This window comes from Symphodus melops, assembly GCF_947650265.1.
Source record: "Symphodus melops genome assembly, chromosome: 4".
NCBI classification, from domain to species: Eukaryota; Metazoa; Chordata; class Actinopteri; order Labriformes; family Labridae; genus Symphodus; species Symphodus melops.
In genome coordinates this window covers 24970231-24987833 of record NC_136694.1, presented here as the reverse complement: position 1 = coordinate 24987833, position 17603 = coordinate 24970231, and the positions used below count along the sequence as shown (strand labels likewise).

The following is a 17603-nucleotide window of genomic DNA, read 5'->3' as shown; positions in this document are numbered from 1 at the left end:
GTGTACTCATGGCCGTACTTGCTGTCCACAGAGTGCCATATGTGGTGGGAGTATTTATGTTGCCATGCACCAGAAAACGCTCTGTATTCTGCATGCATGTGCTCTGTGTTCGATTGTGTTACTTTGCATGTGCCGTTGTGTGCATTTCTGTGTGTGTGTGTGTGTGTGTGTGTGTGTGTGTGTGTGTGTGTGTGAGTGTGTTGGACAGAGCTGTAATGCCCCTACACTCGCCATCCATCGTATGGAGTGAGCCTATTACTATTCCTGTCACAACAGCCTTGCAGTAAGAGCAGCAGCAGAGGAGGCAAGCAGGCCGACCATCGTACGATGCTGTAACACTCATACGCTCACACACGTTTCGACTTCTTCTTCTTCCAGTGGCCGCTCACTTGCATCAGGTTGCGTGTGTAAACCTTAATCATGCATGTATTATGTGCTCTAATATTCATGTGTTCGTGTGGGAGTGTGTACAGTATGTGTCTTGCATTATTATATGAATATTCCTGTATCTGCTCATCTGCTCGCGCATGTGTGTGCGTGCGTGCGTGTGTGTGTGACCGCATGACACATCCCATCACTCACCCTGGCTCTGCGCTCCCCCGTCCCCCTCCTCTGTGTCGGTCAGGTTGTTAAGCATCCCGACGCTCCTCTTCTTCTACTTCAGCTGCTGCTACTGCTGCTGCTGCTGCGGAGCAGTGTCACCGACTGAGCTCTCGGCGGCTCTCCCTGCGCTCCACCCACCGTCGTACAGCCTCAGAAATCACGGGGAAAGGAGGGAAGCAGTGTAGAAAAAATGTGCCAGCCGGACGGACAGATGGACGGCTCCTCCTCGCTCCTCTTCTTCGCTCCTCGCTGCCCGTAGGATGCTCGAAGAGAGGCAGCAGGAGAGAGGGAAGGATTTTTTTCTCTCTCCCTCTGTAGATCCTCCTCTTGACGTCTCTTCTCCGCTGGCTTGTAAGCGTGACTCTCTCTCTCTTTCTCTCTCTCTCTTTCTGTTGCTCCCTCTCACTCTCTCTCTAGGAGGAGGAGGAGGAGGGAGGGATGAGGGGAGCTGCAGGAGTTTGGTGGATGATGGAACGCCTCAGAGCTGCACACTTGCTCTCTCCCTTCTTCCTTCTCTCTGTCTCTTTTTTTCTCTCCTGATCTCAACCTCTCCCACTCAAAGATTAAAAAAAACACTCGCTCTCTCTGCTCACATGATGTTGCTCAGTCACTATAGCTGCCAAGCTACTTGCATGTTCAAGTAGCCGGGTGATTTCCTCTACACCAGCCCCAATACACACACAAGCCCACCTTTAGTTTAGACCAGGTGATTGAGGAGGTGGGATTGATGCTGTCAGAAGCAGCCGATGGCCTCACTGCTCTGATGTTTTCTGTCCACAGAGGTGCATTATGCATCAGCTTTTCTCCCTCCTGCTTTGTAATAAGCCGCCTCGCTCGCTCTCTACTTTAATGTCACATGCAAAATAAAGCCTTCCTTCAAGGGATGGTCAAGCTCTATCTGCATCAGCTGTACGCAGATAGACAAATATGAAGAGCACAGAGATGCAAACGTGGAAATCAGCAAGCACGTTCATCGATAACTACTGCTTCTCTTCTCCATGTGTTTCTGCAGCTAAGAAAACAGAGGATGGTGTTTTATGTCTTTCTTATTAATCCACCACTCTGAGAGTGGAGACATTTTTAGTTACAGCTGAGAGGACATGCATGCAGCGCAGCGTTGAAGCCTCACTGTCAATTAGACTGTCGCATTCTGATCCATGCAGATTCATTTTGATTTGGTACACAATGTACAATGTGCAAAAACGTGTTTAATACGAAGTCACTGTGTGTGTGTGTGTGTGTGTGTGTGTGTGTGTGTGTGCAGCAGCACTTGTGATCTCACACCAGAGATATGAAAGCAATTAATCTTGGTTTTAGTCATGGTAGCACTGATGCACAGAATAGATATCAAGGAGAAGAAGGGAAAAACAGAACCGTGCGCTCGGCTCCAGTGAATAAATTTATTACCGATGTCTCAAACAAAACCGTTTTTGTCGAGAGACAATTTCCTTGACAAAAAAAAAGAAAAAAAAACAATACCTTGATGCTTGGCAATAAATGTCTTCGCTGAGAAGCACGTACAGAGTCATTTCTCTCTCTTTGTTCATTAGTACTCACACCAGAGCCCACGGACTGTTGATAACCACGACACACACACATATTAAATCAGAATTTCCACAGGGCCTTTGCGTTTACAGAATAAAACATTTATTTGGTTCAATTGTGTTCTGAATGCTCATCAGTGCAAATGTGTAGATTCTAACAAGCAATCTAAAAGCTTCATTATTTATAGGTATGACGTCTTGCAGATTTTTTTTATTTTTTTAACTGCACTGTTTTTACTTATGTGGTAAATAACCTAGAAGCACTCGAATAGAACGTGTGCATTATTAACAACTCAAGTGCATTGTTTACTGTGATAACAGACACTTAGCATGAACAATGGGGTACTGCGCCCACAATCCAGGAAAAGCACACCAAGTTCTTGTATTTCTACTTATAAACACCAGCTGGTGTACAGTATGTAGATGTAGTTATGACCCACACTGTAAATGAAAACTGTCACTGCGAGGTAATGATTAACTCTGCAGGGATCATTCGTTACTACTGTCAATTGGATGGATGGAAGACTAGTAAATGGTTAACTTCAACAGGTGCTATGGATACAAAGGTTCTTTAAAGCTGCCTAAAAATTGGTTGATAGATTGTTTTCACTCAGTTATTGAGGCATTCAGCTATCTTTTATCTTGCGAATGAATTAAATGAATCATATTGTACTATTAACAGCCCCAACTGTGGCTGAGCATTGCAAAGTAACTTAGCGTCAAAATTGATGTAAATGGCATTCATCCATGCTGCACAAGAAATAAATAAGGGACAGTGGTTTGACGGATGGCTCTTCTTCGACAATGAATCAGCTTCTGCTCAAGGTGTTTTACCGACGGTTGAAGGGAACTTGTCTAGAAGTTTCAAGCTCATCGGTAGATAAATTTTGAGTCTCTGTGAATATGACATTTTAGAACTGCTCTAAATGACGCAAGATAACTGTTGATGTGAAAAAGTGCTTTAAAATAAGAATTTAGATTTTTGGATTCTGTATAATTCTAATGTTTCCAATTTAAAAAAAGATCCTCTTGTTGTTCTAATGTTTCAACTCATGTATAAACTGGTAACTTGACTGGAAAAAAGGGGAAAACAGTACGAATTATAAAATCTAACTGGGTTTGTGCAGTAAGGTGTTTAAATATTTGACACTGTACCTCTTGAAATTAATGCTGTATGTACTGTGGCACTGAGTCTGTGTCTGACATCACTGATGAAAAATCATGCAAGGTGGTCTGACAAAAACATGAGCAAAACCTTCGAGACAGTTAGAATGTACAACTCAAGAATGTGACACTTTTGACTTTGCAATCAATGATCAGCTAACTTCACTGGCTGCTGTTTCAACTCCTCAAGGACGACTACAGCTAATTACATGAAGCATTTAATCAGAAAGCATCCACTCACAGCCTCCACTTGTAGGCACACGCCCTGAAAGACTTGGTGAAATGTTGGTGCCTGGTTACCATCATACAGTAACTGTGCAAACTCACAACTCTTACACTGACAAATCAAAAAAAGAAAAACAGTATTCTACACACAACCAAACCAGCTGATGTTTGCTAACACACTGCCAAAGCAATATTTAGATTAAGAGGGAAAGATGGTAGGCCGAGAGCCAACTGGATATTTGAGTAAATTGCTGTTCGACAATCTTGAGCAATGTAACGTCTTGTCTGACAACACAGACTTTGATATAAAGCTCCTTTATAAAAGACTCCATGAATTAGCATTTTCCAGTGACTCAACATAATGTTTTTGCTTCGCTTATGGTGATTTAAGTATGAATTATTTACCATCTAATGCTTGGATTCGAAATAAAATTGCCCTAAACACAGATAAATCTCCAGTTTCTCAGTTTTCTATACGGCTGTCCTCATGAAGTCATGTTTTATTTACATTCAGGACACAAGAGGAAGAGGAGAGGAAGTAGTATTTTGAGCTTGAAAAGTGGAAGGAAAATAAAAAGGGAAAATGTGGTCGATATGACTCCTTCATAGAACAATAGATGGGTGATAACAAGTACATGTCAGGAAGATGAAAGAAACGTTTTTACTTCAATTAGTCTGCTAACCATTCAGAGGAAATAGTATTTTCTCTATTGCACTTATCTGCCAATAAACAGCACGTTTACAGCATTCTGCTGGATGTTTAAAAATAGGAAGACGAGTTGTACACTCATGACTAAAACAGGAGTTTTAAAGATTTATTTTTGGGCTTTTGTGCCTTTATTGGAGAGACAGGAACGTGGATAGAGATGGAGATCAGGGACAGAGAGAGAGAGAGAGAGAGAGAGAGAGAGAGAAAGTGGGGAATGACATTCAGGAAAGGAGCCACAGGCGGCTTCGAGCTTGGGCCGCATGCTTGGAACAGCCTCCATACATGAGAGGCGCGCACTACCCAATGTGTCACCAGCGCCTCGCTCACACCTTTTTTTTATTGCACCGTGGCGGTTATGGGGACAAGATGGTGCTGTTCTGTTGTTTACTGCAGGTTCAAATTTTGAATCTTTTTCTTTCCAACTAGAGCCATCTCAAAGTCTAATTAATGCAATACAAATGTTCTTTGGGCATTATTCAGTGCGTGTACTGCTGACTCACTCAGGCATCTGAAGGCTTTCTTATTTCTTAAGCAGCATGGCTTGCTGACAACTTAACAGTGTCTTGTCTACAAACGGGGCCATCTTATTGGATTAGCTCAAACCCTTACAACAATCAGACACTGCCAAAAGCAACTCTTCAGCTACAGTATGGGAGGTAGAGACAGTGAACACTACAGTGATAGTGGATGTAGGTAGCACTGCAAAGATAATTTTGGATGCTTCTATTAAGTGCCAGGGAGTAAAAATACATAAAACTCAGCCTGGGGGCTTAACGGTCAACAACGGCAGAGTGGCTAAAAATACATTTGTGTTGGTTTGGCTCTGCATGCACCATGAAAACACATAAAGACGCAGACAGAGACAGAAGAGCAAAACAGATTGGGCTACTGGATGTAGTAGCCGGGTGGCCGTTTTACTCTGAGGTCAACATTTCCTGAATTTCCCTCGGGATCAATAAAGTATCTATCTATCTATCTATCTATCTATCTATCTATCTATATCTGATGAGCTCAGCTTGCTGTGCTCTTTTGAAAGTTTCAAATGTTAATGCGGGAAAAACGTAACGTCAAAGATAGCAAAAAAGTTTGATAGCAAACGTTTTAGCATGCAATGAAAACATTTGAGCATTACTGTTAGCTAGCAAACGTTCGCTTATATTAGCTGTTTATCAGCTGTTTGTACCTTTATCAATTAATCACCAACTAAGACGGCCATAGTTATTGAAAACCCCGTCTTTTATCATTTCTGTTTTATAACCCTGGCTTAAGAAAGGTCAAAGGTGCGCTAGTTTATTTGATTGTAGGCTCTTTTAATGCCAAACACTTAAAGCTCTGAACAGGAAGTGGAATGTAGCAATCTTTGTTGAGTAATGTTAAATTAAGCAGAGCCATGTGAGGGTCATATTGACCTGCTTTACCCTCCTCAAGAGCTCACTAATGAAGGAGAGGGACTCATACATTCCAAATACTTTTAATGATGACAGGTCACGGTCAAAAGAAATTCAATTATGTTTCGGAGCAAGGCTCACTGACCTCCAGTTATCTTAAGTCATCAACGGGAGCAAGAGTGACGAGGAAGGGAGGAAGAGATGATGAAAATCCCTTTCAAAAAAAGATACAAGGCGTAAATAAACGAGAGCCGGGTCATTTAAATAAGAGGAAAGAAGTACATAGGACAGTTGGAAGTTTTCTGACCAACAACTTCATGCACTGTGCCATCAATCACATCTCACAGCACAGAAGACTTCATCGATGTTAGATTGTCATGATTTTGGCCAAATGGATAAGCACAATTATTTTGGACCAATATTGAGATCATGATTATTAATCATGACAATTCATCAATTTAAAGGACCACATTGATTGTAAAACATAAATACTGCTACGCCTTGGGATTGTTGGCATACCCCCTATCAATCCACCAAACATGACCTGGCCATCGGTCGCCCACACACTACACTGACGAGTGACAACTGTGTCACTCTTGGCTGACTCCCTGCTGACCCCACGGAGCTTAAATGCTAACTCAGTTCTGGGTTCTAGGACTCCTTCCTGTGGCGCCCTCTAACAGTCAGTCACAGGTCTGTCAGCAAGTGGTATCAGTACTGAGCCCTACACTACATTGTAGACATTGTACCATGCCACACATACAAGGACACAGATAAGGGGAAAGACAGTGTCAAATTTGTCTTTCAGGGATCAATCATTTAATACCGCTCCATGTTTTATGCATTGTTGGACCAGTTCCAGTTCAAAGCCAATTTTCAGGAGCATACCTTGGGACAAACAGAGGTTAAACTGCTTCACATTTTCCCACTGTGCAATGAGGAACGGCTCAAGGAGCTCAGGTTGTTAAAGGTCGAGATAAAGTGAGAAGACAAACCACTTCCAATCTATAGCATCAGTGGCTGAGCTTTGTCTCCTCGTATGTTGTTGTGTCTTGGACTCCTGCCAGGTCATTATGGTCTGTCTGAGCACCTCCAAACGTTGACAAGGGCACAAACACATTTTACAGCACCGAGCAGCCTAAAAATGAAAGCTCTTCACAGGGAGTGAAACTTCAACTGGACATAAACGAGCACAAAGAAAAAGTGCACAAGAAAGAAGAAAAAATCTCAAGAAGCTTGACGCTTAAAAAAGGTTCTTTGCTTCTCATCTCCAAGTAAGCGACTAGAGGAGCGTCAAAGTTTTGAAATGAAACAGAATTTTTAATATTCTCCAGTGTCTGAAATCAAAAAAAAGAAGTGAGTGAGAGAAGGCACTAACACTTAAATAATGCAATACCAGACTTTCTTGATCTCAGCCAGAAAAAAATTCTCAAGTCAGCATTCATGTTCGACGCATCTAAGCCACCAAACTGGTCCCAAATAAGTGTTTTTATAACAATTTTATTTAGTTCACATAAACAAAGCATCGGGTTGATGTAGACATTTTTACAATCAAGCGATATATGTAGAGTATGAAGTGAATCAGCAGGATATAACCTCATAAGTCATTTTTTTTCCTTGATAATGGCTGCAGTGAATCTAACTGAAGCTGCATGTTAAATAATACATTCTGGGTTTCTGTCTGAGCCTTTTTGAATGAAATATGCAAACATTAAAATGACTTCCATAAACATAATGTGAGGCTGATGTGCTCAGAGCGTTATTGCAGAGCCGTCGTGAAACAATTTGCAGTTTTCTTAGCCACCAGTCACTTCCGTTGATGAGGTTGGTCGACAAGATTTCCCCTGTGTCTTATTCCCTCTCTCCACTGTAAATCTGATCAGGCCCGGCTCAAAGAACGGCCTCATTTCCTCCTACGGCAAGCCAGAGGACAAACACAAACATGCAGAAACCCTAAAGCAAGTGGTTATCAGTTTATTTGTGCCTAATTGTGTTAGGATGGGCTGGAGAAAATTACATGATAACTGTGTGAATTCAGCCCCGGTCTCCTGAGGGGTAATTTACAGTAGGCTGTGGACAATAATAGATGTTATTTAGCAGTGGCTGGGTGGATTCCATCTGCTGCTGTCCATCAGTTTACCTGGTGCTGCCAAATTGAATAACAAGTTTACACCCACTGTGCAAATTCTCTTTATTGAATTGTCCCTCTTTTTTTTAAATTTGTCCTTCACAAACAAATCTAATCATAGCTTTGTCCCTCGTAAACAGTTGATTCTGCAACGTGATAGAGGACCACTCACAGTCAGTCTGGAATATATGTGGGGGGGAAGTCGCTGAGAGCATTTTTATATTTTCTAGAAAAGCCCATAGTGGCGTAATCCAACCTGTGGCTCTTTTCCCGAATGCCAATCCCCACACTCTCCCGCTGATTTCCATCTCCATCCACTGTTCTATCTCTCCAATAAAGGCACACACAAAAAAGAAAGCCCAGTGGCCTCAGTGTCAGCCAGCAGATCTTAGAACTGTTGTACAAATCTATTGTCGAGTGTGTCTAAGCTTTCAATCTTCCTGCCTAACACTCACCTGAACTGGAGATTCAAGAATAAATCTCTGAAAATGGGTAAACGGCAGGCAAAATAGTGAGCAAAAACCAAAAATCTTTGTCTCAACTATTTGCTGACAGCACAAGGAAGAAAGCGAGGCGCATCCAAGCAACTTCTCCTCTGCCAGTTTGAGCCTCTGAGCGGCGCTATCGAGTCCCTCTGGCAACTCAAAATATATCAAAGAAGTAATTTTGTTCCCAGTGCGATAAACATCCTTCATCTTATAACATGACTGATGAGATCATGAACAGTTTTTAATGTTTAAAAGAGGCTGCTATGTTTGTCTGTGTTATGTTCTGCCTGAATGTTTTTATACAGTTTTTTGTTGCTGGCAAGCCTAAAGCTAATTTCCACCTCTGGAGGACTATAATGATTTATTACTGAGGGACAAAAGAAGAAGAAAAGCAGAGGAGAAAAAAGCACATGTGAAAATTCTGGAAAGAAAAACACCTTGTTAGTGTTCCGGCTGACTTTCTATGGTAACGTAACTGTAAAATAATTTATTGTTCATCAGAGCAGAGAGACTTTAACATGTGTACGGTGTCAGAGATTTGTTAAGCGTTAAAGGCTGCAGGGCCTGCAGAACCTTTGAGCTCTCGGAGGGGTTGTCGAGTAATTAATCTGAAAATAGTCAGGGCAGTCCTCAGAAACAAGCCCCCTCTTCTGACGAGGCTTTGATTGCCAGGCAGGCATCTGAAGATGTGAGGGAGATTCTTGTAGGAGATCAAAGTGGTGTGGGGATGTTCCGACACCACAGAGCTGGGCTTGTCTTTTCACTAAACATGTTTTATCTGATGAGGCCTGCTGGCCAATCTCAGTGTTGTCTGTCTAATCGCCTAATCCTTCAACAGCAGCATCTGGTTCTCAGGAAAAAAAACAAAAAAAAAAACTGAGGTCATCTACTCTCACAACACGCTGACTGTGTTTAAAGTCAACCATCAAACTATGTGGCCAGAGGTGACTTGCTATGCTCAGTGCAGATATAGACAAAAGACAGGTGTGTAATCTGCATAGAAACAACAATGTCAATGTTTAAAATAGACTTTTGGAAATTAATCTGACCCCTCCCTTCACACTTAACAGAATGGAATAGAATAGAATAATAGAATGTGTTATTGTCATGTTATAATTGTACAATGAAATTATTTGGCTTCACCTTAAAATGCACACAGGCAAAAAAAAAAAAAAATAGAAGAAGAATGTAAAAAAGTAACTCTAATTGAGGTAAGATGGGCTGTGTATGGTAGGAATTATAGTTAGTAGCATAATAAATTATAAATATGTATTGCAGAAATATAAAATAAATATTTGCAGAGTATGAAATGTAAACTACTGCAGACATATACAATATAAATATTGCACAGTATGAACTGTCAGTACTTTTAAGTATCATCATTACTTTGCTTATTACTGTCTGCTAACAGTATTTTGTTACACTACTGGTTACATTACTTTTGGTAATTAGCCAAACGTTTCATTAGTTCTTTTTCACTTGTAGCTGTCCAAGATTAAAATCCAGTCCTGTTTGTTTCGTAGGCTTTGTAGGACTAAAGCTATCCTCCGGGGCCGCAGAGGGCTCGTTTGGATTTATTTCCTCAAGCTTCAAGTTGCTGTGCTGTCGTTGTTCGTGCTTAAGGAGGTTGGTGGGCGTGTTTCTTTGCAATAGAAAAAGTTCTTTTATCAGGACACAATTTACATCTGAGGTTTATAGACAAGTTTACATATTCTGTTACATGATGTACTCTTTCCTGTTTTCTAATCGCTGTAATTATTTTTTTTTTTTTTTGGACAATAAAGACGGAGTTGAAGTTAAACCGTCTCAGTGTCTCACAGGCCTTAACCTGTAGTATCATTGTTATCATGTGTGTCCCACAGTTCAGTGATAGCATTGTGTTTCCTCCTGCTGTTAGATATTGTAGCATACAGTATTTGTGTGTCTTATCTTTGAGTGTGTTAGTGGAGGGAGACTCTTGACATCTTCCCACGTTTAAAAGGTGAATCTGACAGAACTATCGAGCTGTGGCGGCAGGCAGTCCACGCTGAAACCCCTGAAATGTTAGATAAAGACATAGCAGAAGGAAAAGAGATGGTAGGAAAAAAAAGAAGGAACACAATAGCGGATAAGACGCACTGTGAGAGGAGAGATATGTCTCAAGTCTCTCTGTATTGAGAATTATACTGGATGAAATGTATGAGCTGATACGTGTGGGATGGCCAGGCCTTTACTACCAACCATACATCCACCAGCAGTGTATTAAGTCACTCTTTCTTTTCCCTATTTATTCCATAGAAGCCAGTGAAGAGGAGGAGGAGGAAGGGAATATGACCCAGTTTTATTTCCTCTGAAGAAAACAGACGAAGCAACAGTGAGAGATAAATGAAGTGAGAGCAGAGGCGAAGGAGCGGGGAGAATCACCCTGAATGAGAACACAAAGTAATGAGGGCTAATTTCCATGCATGGCTCTATAGAACCTTGATTTTCTGATTTGACCAAAAATGTGCTGTAATCATTACAGCAATTCAACAAGATCCTTTCTTGCCTTCCTGTAATGATCACAACACGTGTGTGCAATCTGCACACAAACTGGTTGCATTGAGGACTGATAATATAAGTGTTATGATGCACATAGTGACGTCATCTGTCCTCATGTGCTGAATTAATTGATCTGGTATTTGAGGAAGAAAAATGGATTGCGCAAAGAACATACAGATTGATTACTGTTGTATGCAGTGGAATTAATTGAGGTTACACTGTCAGCGTTCTTTTTCTGTTGTGTGTCAAAGAATTATTAAACCTCTGAAAAGGACGCCAAAACAGTATCGCTGCAGCTAACAGAGGTTAATCTGCCAATTGTGTTGTTATTATTTACTTCAAGAGAAGCTAAAAAAATGATTTCTGATTGAATGGTTGACTGTTGTTTTTATTGATTATACGGCTTCTTCTTGATCAGCAGCAAAGTCAGTAGAACGTGAAAGTGTAAAAGTTACGTGGGCTATTTTTTGAAAACAAAAACAAACAAACAAACAGCTGAATAAATTGTAACGTCGACCACGAGGAAAAGCATATTATCCCTATGCTCTTTTTTAAAGCGTCTCAAGGAAACTCTTGCTGTGTATTTGGTGCTATACACATAATGATTGATTTACTGATTGATTAATGTTAACATTGAGTAAATCAACAACAACCAACAACAACAACAACAACAATGCTACATCCTTTAGCAATCTTCTTCAAAACTCAGTGTGAATACTCACTTTATGTCGTGTCATTGGGCCCCCATGATGCCTATCTATATCTATATCTCTATTATAACAACACCTGGAACTTGCATATGAGCCTGGGTCTTTGCCTCCACTGTCAATACGACTGCCAATAACCCAATAACTAACTGACAATGTTAGTAAACCGACGTCTCTTTTTCTTTGACTGTCACCCTCATCCACTTCATTCTGTATTTAATGCACTCTTTTACACTTTTTTTTTTGTTTCTCACCTATTATCGATGCTCTTTTGTGTTCCTCTTTTTACACTGTAATATTTGTGAAACCCAGCACAAGGATTTCCTTCAGGATTAATAAAGGTATACCCTATCTTATTATCAGGCCTCTAATATGTTGTATACATCCATTATATCCAAAAATGTCACAATATAACACCACAATAAAACCTCATTTTCTCGCTTTCGTTTTCTATTGGATCACACAAGTTCTGAATTTCTCTTCGGGGACGTTACCAAGGGATTAATAAAGTCTGTCTGTCGGTCTATCTTGTACCCAAAGTGAAGTAAGCGACCTCACTGCAGAAAAAGCCTCCAATGACGTAGGTTGTTTTCATCATTAGATGATGGAGGCTGATTCAAGAGCACTAGACCTAATGTTGTGTTTGCATGTACCTGTACACCTACAATACAAGAGTGTACTTTAAATGTATAGGCTTAATTAAATGTCGTAACGGCAGATATGTAACGACTACCACAACAATAGCCCTCCACATGTGCATTGATATGCTGGTACATGATGTCAAAGACACAGAGGTACTTCAGGCAGGATTTTTTTCTTGCTGCAAAATACTAAATGTTCTCATATACTGCTCATGTAATCTGTTCTAAAGCAGAGAACATCTGTTTACATCGAGAAGGAGACACTTAGCCGAGATGGAAAGAGAGCAATTCATCCAGTGTAGCACAAATCAATGTTTGGTTCAGGCTTCACAGAAACATGATCAGAGGGACTGTCTCAGTAAGCAGCTGGCAGCCATATTTGGTAAATTTGTGGAAATTAAATTCAGTTGATGTTGTGATAAAAATAACAAAAGAAACTTTCACAACTAGAACAGCACCCCAGTTTCTGCCGCTCATTTGCTCCTGTCTCGAGAGGAAAAAATAGATTTGAAAGGAGGAATGATGTTGGCTTTGTTGGCTGAAATCTATTTTGGTTGCTGTAATGTATGAATTTGGCTCTGTTGTGTAACGTTTCACAATGCTCTGCCTGCAACACTAAAGTAGGAAGGTTTTAAAGGGTTATTGTGAAAGGCATGTGGGCTTTATGATTTTTATAGACTTTCTACTAAGGCTGCCACTAATTTTGTACACACACACACACACACACACACACACATACACCTACAAACACAAACTAAACTGACCTCCCTGAGCACAAAGAGGCTTTTGGCTCAGTTTGCTGTCAGCATAGAAACACTGCTTTCATTTTCAAACTTTATACTCTTGATAATTTGTATTTTGAAATGTACTTGCTAGAACTTGACCAAGCCCCAGAGGGATGACTGAATTGCTTTGTTTCTGAAGAGGAGACTGAAGGAACTGTATATTATGAATATCACAAAAAGATGATGTATATTCAGGCTTTATCACATTTTTTTACGGCTAGATTTGAAGAATCAAGATAAGGAACCTATTAAAGCTCCAACAGGTTTCGACAGTGGCCTAAACTTGTCCAATGGGTGTAACTTAATAAAAGCTGAAGAGACATTTGGCGAGGTCCATCAGATTGTGTGTGCTGCCTGGAGAGCATGGTTACTGGCACAGGTAATGTACCTTTCCTGCTAAGTAATGTCAAACAGCATTCTGTCAAATATTTTAAGAAGAGAGTTTCTGAGTTTATTGAAGCTACAACTTCATTTACCGTAAATTCCGGACTATAAGCCGCTACTTTTTTCTCACACTTGGAGCACTGCGGCTTCTACTCCGGTGCGGCTAATGCATGGATTTTTTATGGGGGACAATGACCTTCTGCCGCAAAAACATTTGACTTCGTCACGTCGGATCTTAATATCAGTCATTTTGCGCTTCATGCACGCACCCTCATGATGGAAAACACACGGAGAAATACATATGATGCAGCTTTCAAGTTAAAGGCGATCGACCTGGCTGTCAAAGAAGCTAACAGAGCTGCTGCACGTTAAGATGACACTGACAGCGACAACAGAGACTGAGGAAGTGAGTAATGAAGTCATTCTGAGGCAGTGAATGGATGGACTTTTTCTTGTGAAATATATTACGGTCATCTTTTTCATCAGCCGTGTTACAGACACCGTCGGCTAGGCTTCGTATTGTAACGGTTCATGTTGTAAAGTCAGTAGTTGATAATGTGTTCATAATTCCGATTATGTGGAGAGTCAGTGAATGCACCAGCGAGAACGTGTTGAGTGGCTGTATGAGAGAACGCTGGGGGAGAGAGTTGGATTGTTACGGCAAGTTATGTGTTGCTCTCCGCTGTAAACGGCGTGGTCACGGCCGACAGTGATCGGGTTATTAAGTTATTATTTGAACGCTCTCGTCGTCCTTTAACGTCCGTACGAACGCTACAGTATTTGCGGATGTTACCGGTAGCCTACGTCTGTGTAAATAGCTCTTGTTATAGCGTGGACACCTGCGGCTTATAATCAAGTGCGGCTTATATATGTACAAATACATTTATTTACTTATTTTTAGCCGGTGCGGCTTATATCCAGGTGCGCTCAATAGTACGGAATTTACGGTACTTTACAAATGATTTAAGTTTTCTGCTGCAGGGATGTTAACTAAAACTACCTGATGTGTTAGTGCAGACACGTTTCATTGGGATGTGTGTGTGTGTGTGTGTGTGTGTGTGTGTGTGTTAGAGGGACCAAACCAAAGCTTTAAAGAAAGTGAGTTCCAGATAGAACTCTTATAGAACTGGCATCTGACTCTCGGGCTTTCTTCTTCTTCCTTTTTTCTTTTTTTTTTTTAAGAAAAAAGGAACATGAACTTTTCAGTTTGTCAGAAATGAATAACTTTCCAATTACTTGAATATCATGATCGCAGGTTTGGGGTCATGAACTCTTGGTAAAAAAAAAAAAAACGTATGTAAACGCCCGAATTGGGTGGACTCTGGCCGGTTTTCAATGCCACCATTCAAAAATACAGTATAAACTGAGCGATTTGTGTCCAATCAAGATTCTTATCTTCTGAGATTTTAGATGACAGGAGAAGTTCCTGAAGTATGTATTCATTCAAAAATAGACTTTAAATCCTGAATCGTTTAGAATCGAAAACAGATTCTCAATCAAATCGTGACCACAAGAATCAAAATCGAATCGTGAGACATTTAAAAATTCCCAGCCCAACAAACACCAGCAATAAACCTTGGTTAGAATTATGCACATGTACTTTAGAGGGTTCAAGGGAACATAGTGATGGAGAAGTACTGTATTAAGAGGGGTGTCTGGGGTACTCATTAAGATCATCCAGCGATTAAACCTCTGCGTTCTGGTGACTAATAATACAACAATTTCTGGAAGAAAATCAGTGTTTTTCCCCAGATGAAATTGGGCTAAAAAACTATTGCAACATCAAATTATCAAAAGATCACACTCAACTTCAAAAAGGGCTTCAGACTGAAACCACAAATGGAAGGGTATCCAACCATGCACATTTAGCAGCCAGGTGTGTCCTGTTTCTGCTTTGTAACGCACTATTTCTCATGAAGGGCTGCAGGATACGAGGCCAGAGCGAGAGAGCTTTTACAAGCCTGTCATGTATCTGATGTGCTCCTGTGCAGCTGTACAAGCTCACAGGGTATGCACAAACAGGTCAGCCATTATGAGGGGAAAATGTTTTGTGACCAGAAATAAGGACAAGTGGCCAAAGCAGCACGCTACCAATTACCAAGGCAATTATGTAAGCAAATCTAAAGTGTTCCTAAAATAGTAACAAGATACAATCCTGCCTCCCTCCCTTTTTAAAGAGGTCGGATTCTGCATGTGAGAAACTTCCTGTGTGTGTCTGTGTGCTGTCACTGTCCGTGCTTAGAACTACAGCTCACAAGATATGCGTTCCTCATGAAAGGTCACCTCATTACTGTTCCCACATTAAGCAATCCGATGTCAATTTTATGCCACATTGACCTTTGTTTCTATTTCTGTCCGTTCTGCAACAGTGCACCTATAGTTTAGTCGGCACTACGCTGACATTTCTCCCAAAATACTCAACAGCACAGGGGAGTGGGGGGGTGGGTGGGGGGGGATGATAGTTAGCAGAGTACACCGTGTTCTGCAATAATGACAATTCAGTCAAATGAGCTTTTTCACTCCATCTTGAAGAACAGGTATGACTGATTCTTTTGACAGACACTCAGCAATGTTCATGACCATTTCAGAAAATATGCTGAATTAATGCTACAATGCTGAAAAGTGTGAGCATGTAAGAAGTATATCTGCTCTTTGCTGCTGTGTTTGGATTTCTTCCCCCAAGTATTTCCTCTTAGCAGTTTTGGTCTCGAGTTTTTCGGCTACCACAACCTGGCACAAGAGAGAAGCAACAGAGAACTGAAACCCCCTGAGGATAGTTCTCCGTGTGCCTGTATTATTTAATGATTCTGTGTATTCCAATATGACAGCATGTTAGGCTTTTTTCAATGTTCTTTTAAAAAAAAAAGAAAGTCTAATTTCATATGCAGTTTTTTTTTTTTTTTTTTTTTCATTTATTCCATCTGTTTGCAAAAAGGGAAAATGCATACGCAGTGATAATGTTTTGCTTTTGTGTCCACAAATTGGAAAGGAAGTCAACTGGCAAGACATGTCTGATCAATAAGTAAGAGAACTGGCACGGTATTTAAAGCCCATCGAAACATTTAGGCGGATTTGATTAAGCATTTGTCAAGTGGGAGCTTTTCTATTACATCCCATCTTCAAAGAGGTTATAAATAGATAGTCGTGAAAATCATTTCTCAAATAACACATTGGGAGACTTAATCAGCTTGACAGAAACACATTCAAAATGAGTCATAATGTCGGTTTTTCATGTGTCAACTTAATGTATGTTATATATTACAAATATATAATGGATGTTTTTCTGTTGTTGGGATACACCAATTAGTTATTCTACTTTTTTTTCAACATGGATTTCATTCTTTCAATCCATCAACTTCTGACAAAGATTCATGCTAACTTTGTGCTCACCCCATGGATATTTCCAAACACCAATTTACCACACCAGCAAATCAGTTCTTATTGTTGCAAGCAGCGCAGCCCTCAGTGGGCTTTCGAAAGAAATTCAGATTTTACATAAAACATTTTTCATGTTTAAAGCAAATTGAACACAGACATTCAGGTCCTGATATTTTCTTGACTTGTCTTTCTTACCTCACAGTGAAACATTTGACTGAGTTTAGGAATGGTGGTGTTTGGGTAGCACATTAAAGCCTGGCCTACACACTACGATTTTTCCACGATTATTCAAAAGTCGGGTTGGCATGTCCTGATTGTCGGGCACAACATGAGAGCTCACTCCATATACGGCAGCAGCGCCAGGTGGCTGAGGAGGCGAGGACTGCACGGTTTGTGTGTTTTGTAGAGGGAATTAGAGGTTATATAATATTACGGTTATATTGTAGTCGTGCTCGGCTCTTGCCAGACGCCTTTATGACGTAATCGCCAAGATTTTAAAACCTAAATATCGAACATGTCTGAAATAAATCGGGGCGTACCCAACGTTAAGATTGGAACTTTAAACCACTCACACTACATCTACTACTAATCTGGGCTGACTAACAATCAAACAACAAGACAATGGTCCTGGTGAATGTTCCATTCTGTAACTCGCTTTGCTTGCACATTGGCTCATCCTGACTTCAATCTGACTTCTTACCAAGGGGTGGGACAGAAAAAGGTCTGCTGAAAGACTGGGGTACACATCAGTTAAACAACACAGAAAATGTTGAGGAATCTTGGTGATGCAGTGCATCGTTTAAAGCATGACACAACACAGCGTTGTCAAAGTATTAATGTCCAAGCAGATAAAAACATTATTTATGTCCAACAAACAGGTTCCCAGAACAAGGCTTAGCTTTATAACCTACTCATAAAAACACTAATGAATTCCCTGAT

The 17603-nt window shown here is 40.6% G+C and overlaps 1 protein-coding gene across 5 annotated transcripts in view; it reads right to left on the bottom strand.

The window, feature by feature from the left end:
- slc12a5a (solute carrier family 12 member 5a) overlaps positions 1–17603 on the bottom strand; it is a 152156-nt gene that overhangs the window by 94181 nt on the left and 40372 nt on the right. Inside the window, exon 1 of one of the 5 annotated variants that reach the window (XM_079341420.1) lies at positions 583–1219. The exons of 3 other annotated variants lie outside the window; for them this stretch is intronic. In XM_079341420.1, the coding sequence (XP_079197546.1) occupies positions 583–637 (55 nt within the window). In that variant the 5' untranslated portion in view covers positions 638–1219. Of the gene's footprint in view, positions 1–582; positions 1220–17603 lie in introns of those variants that run through there. One more of the 5 variants, XM_079341421.1, reaches the window with a different exon arrangement.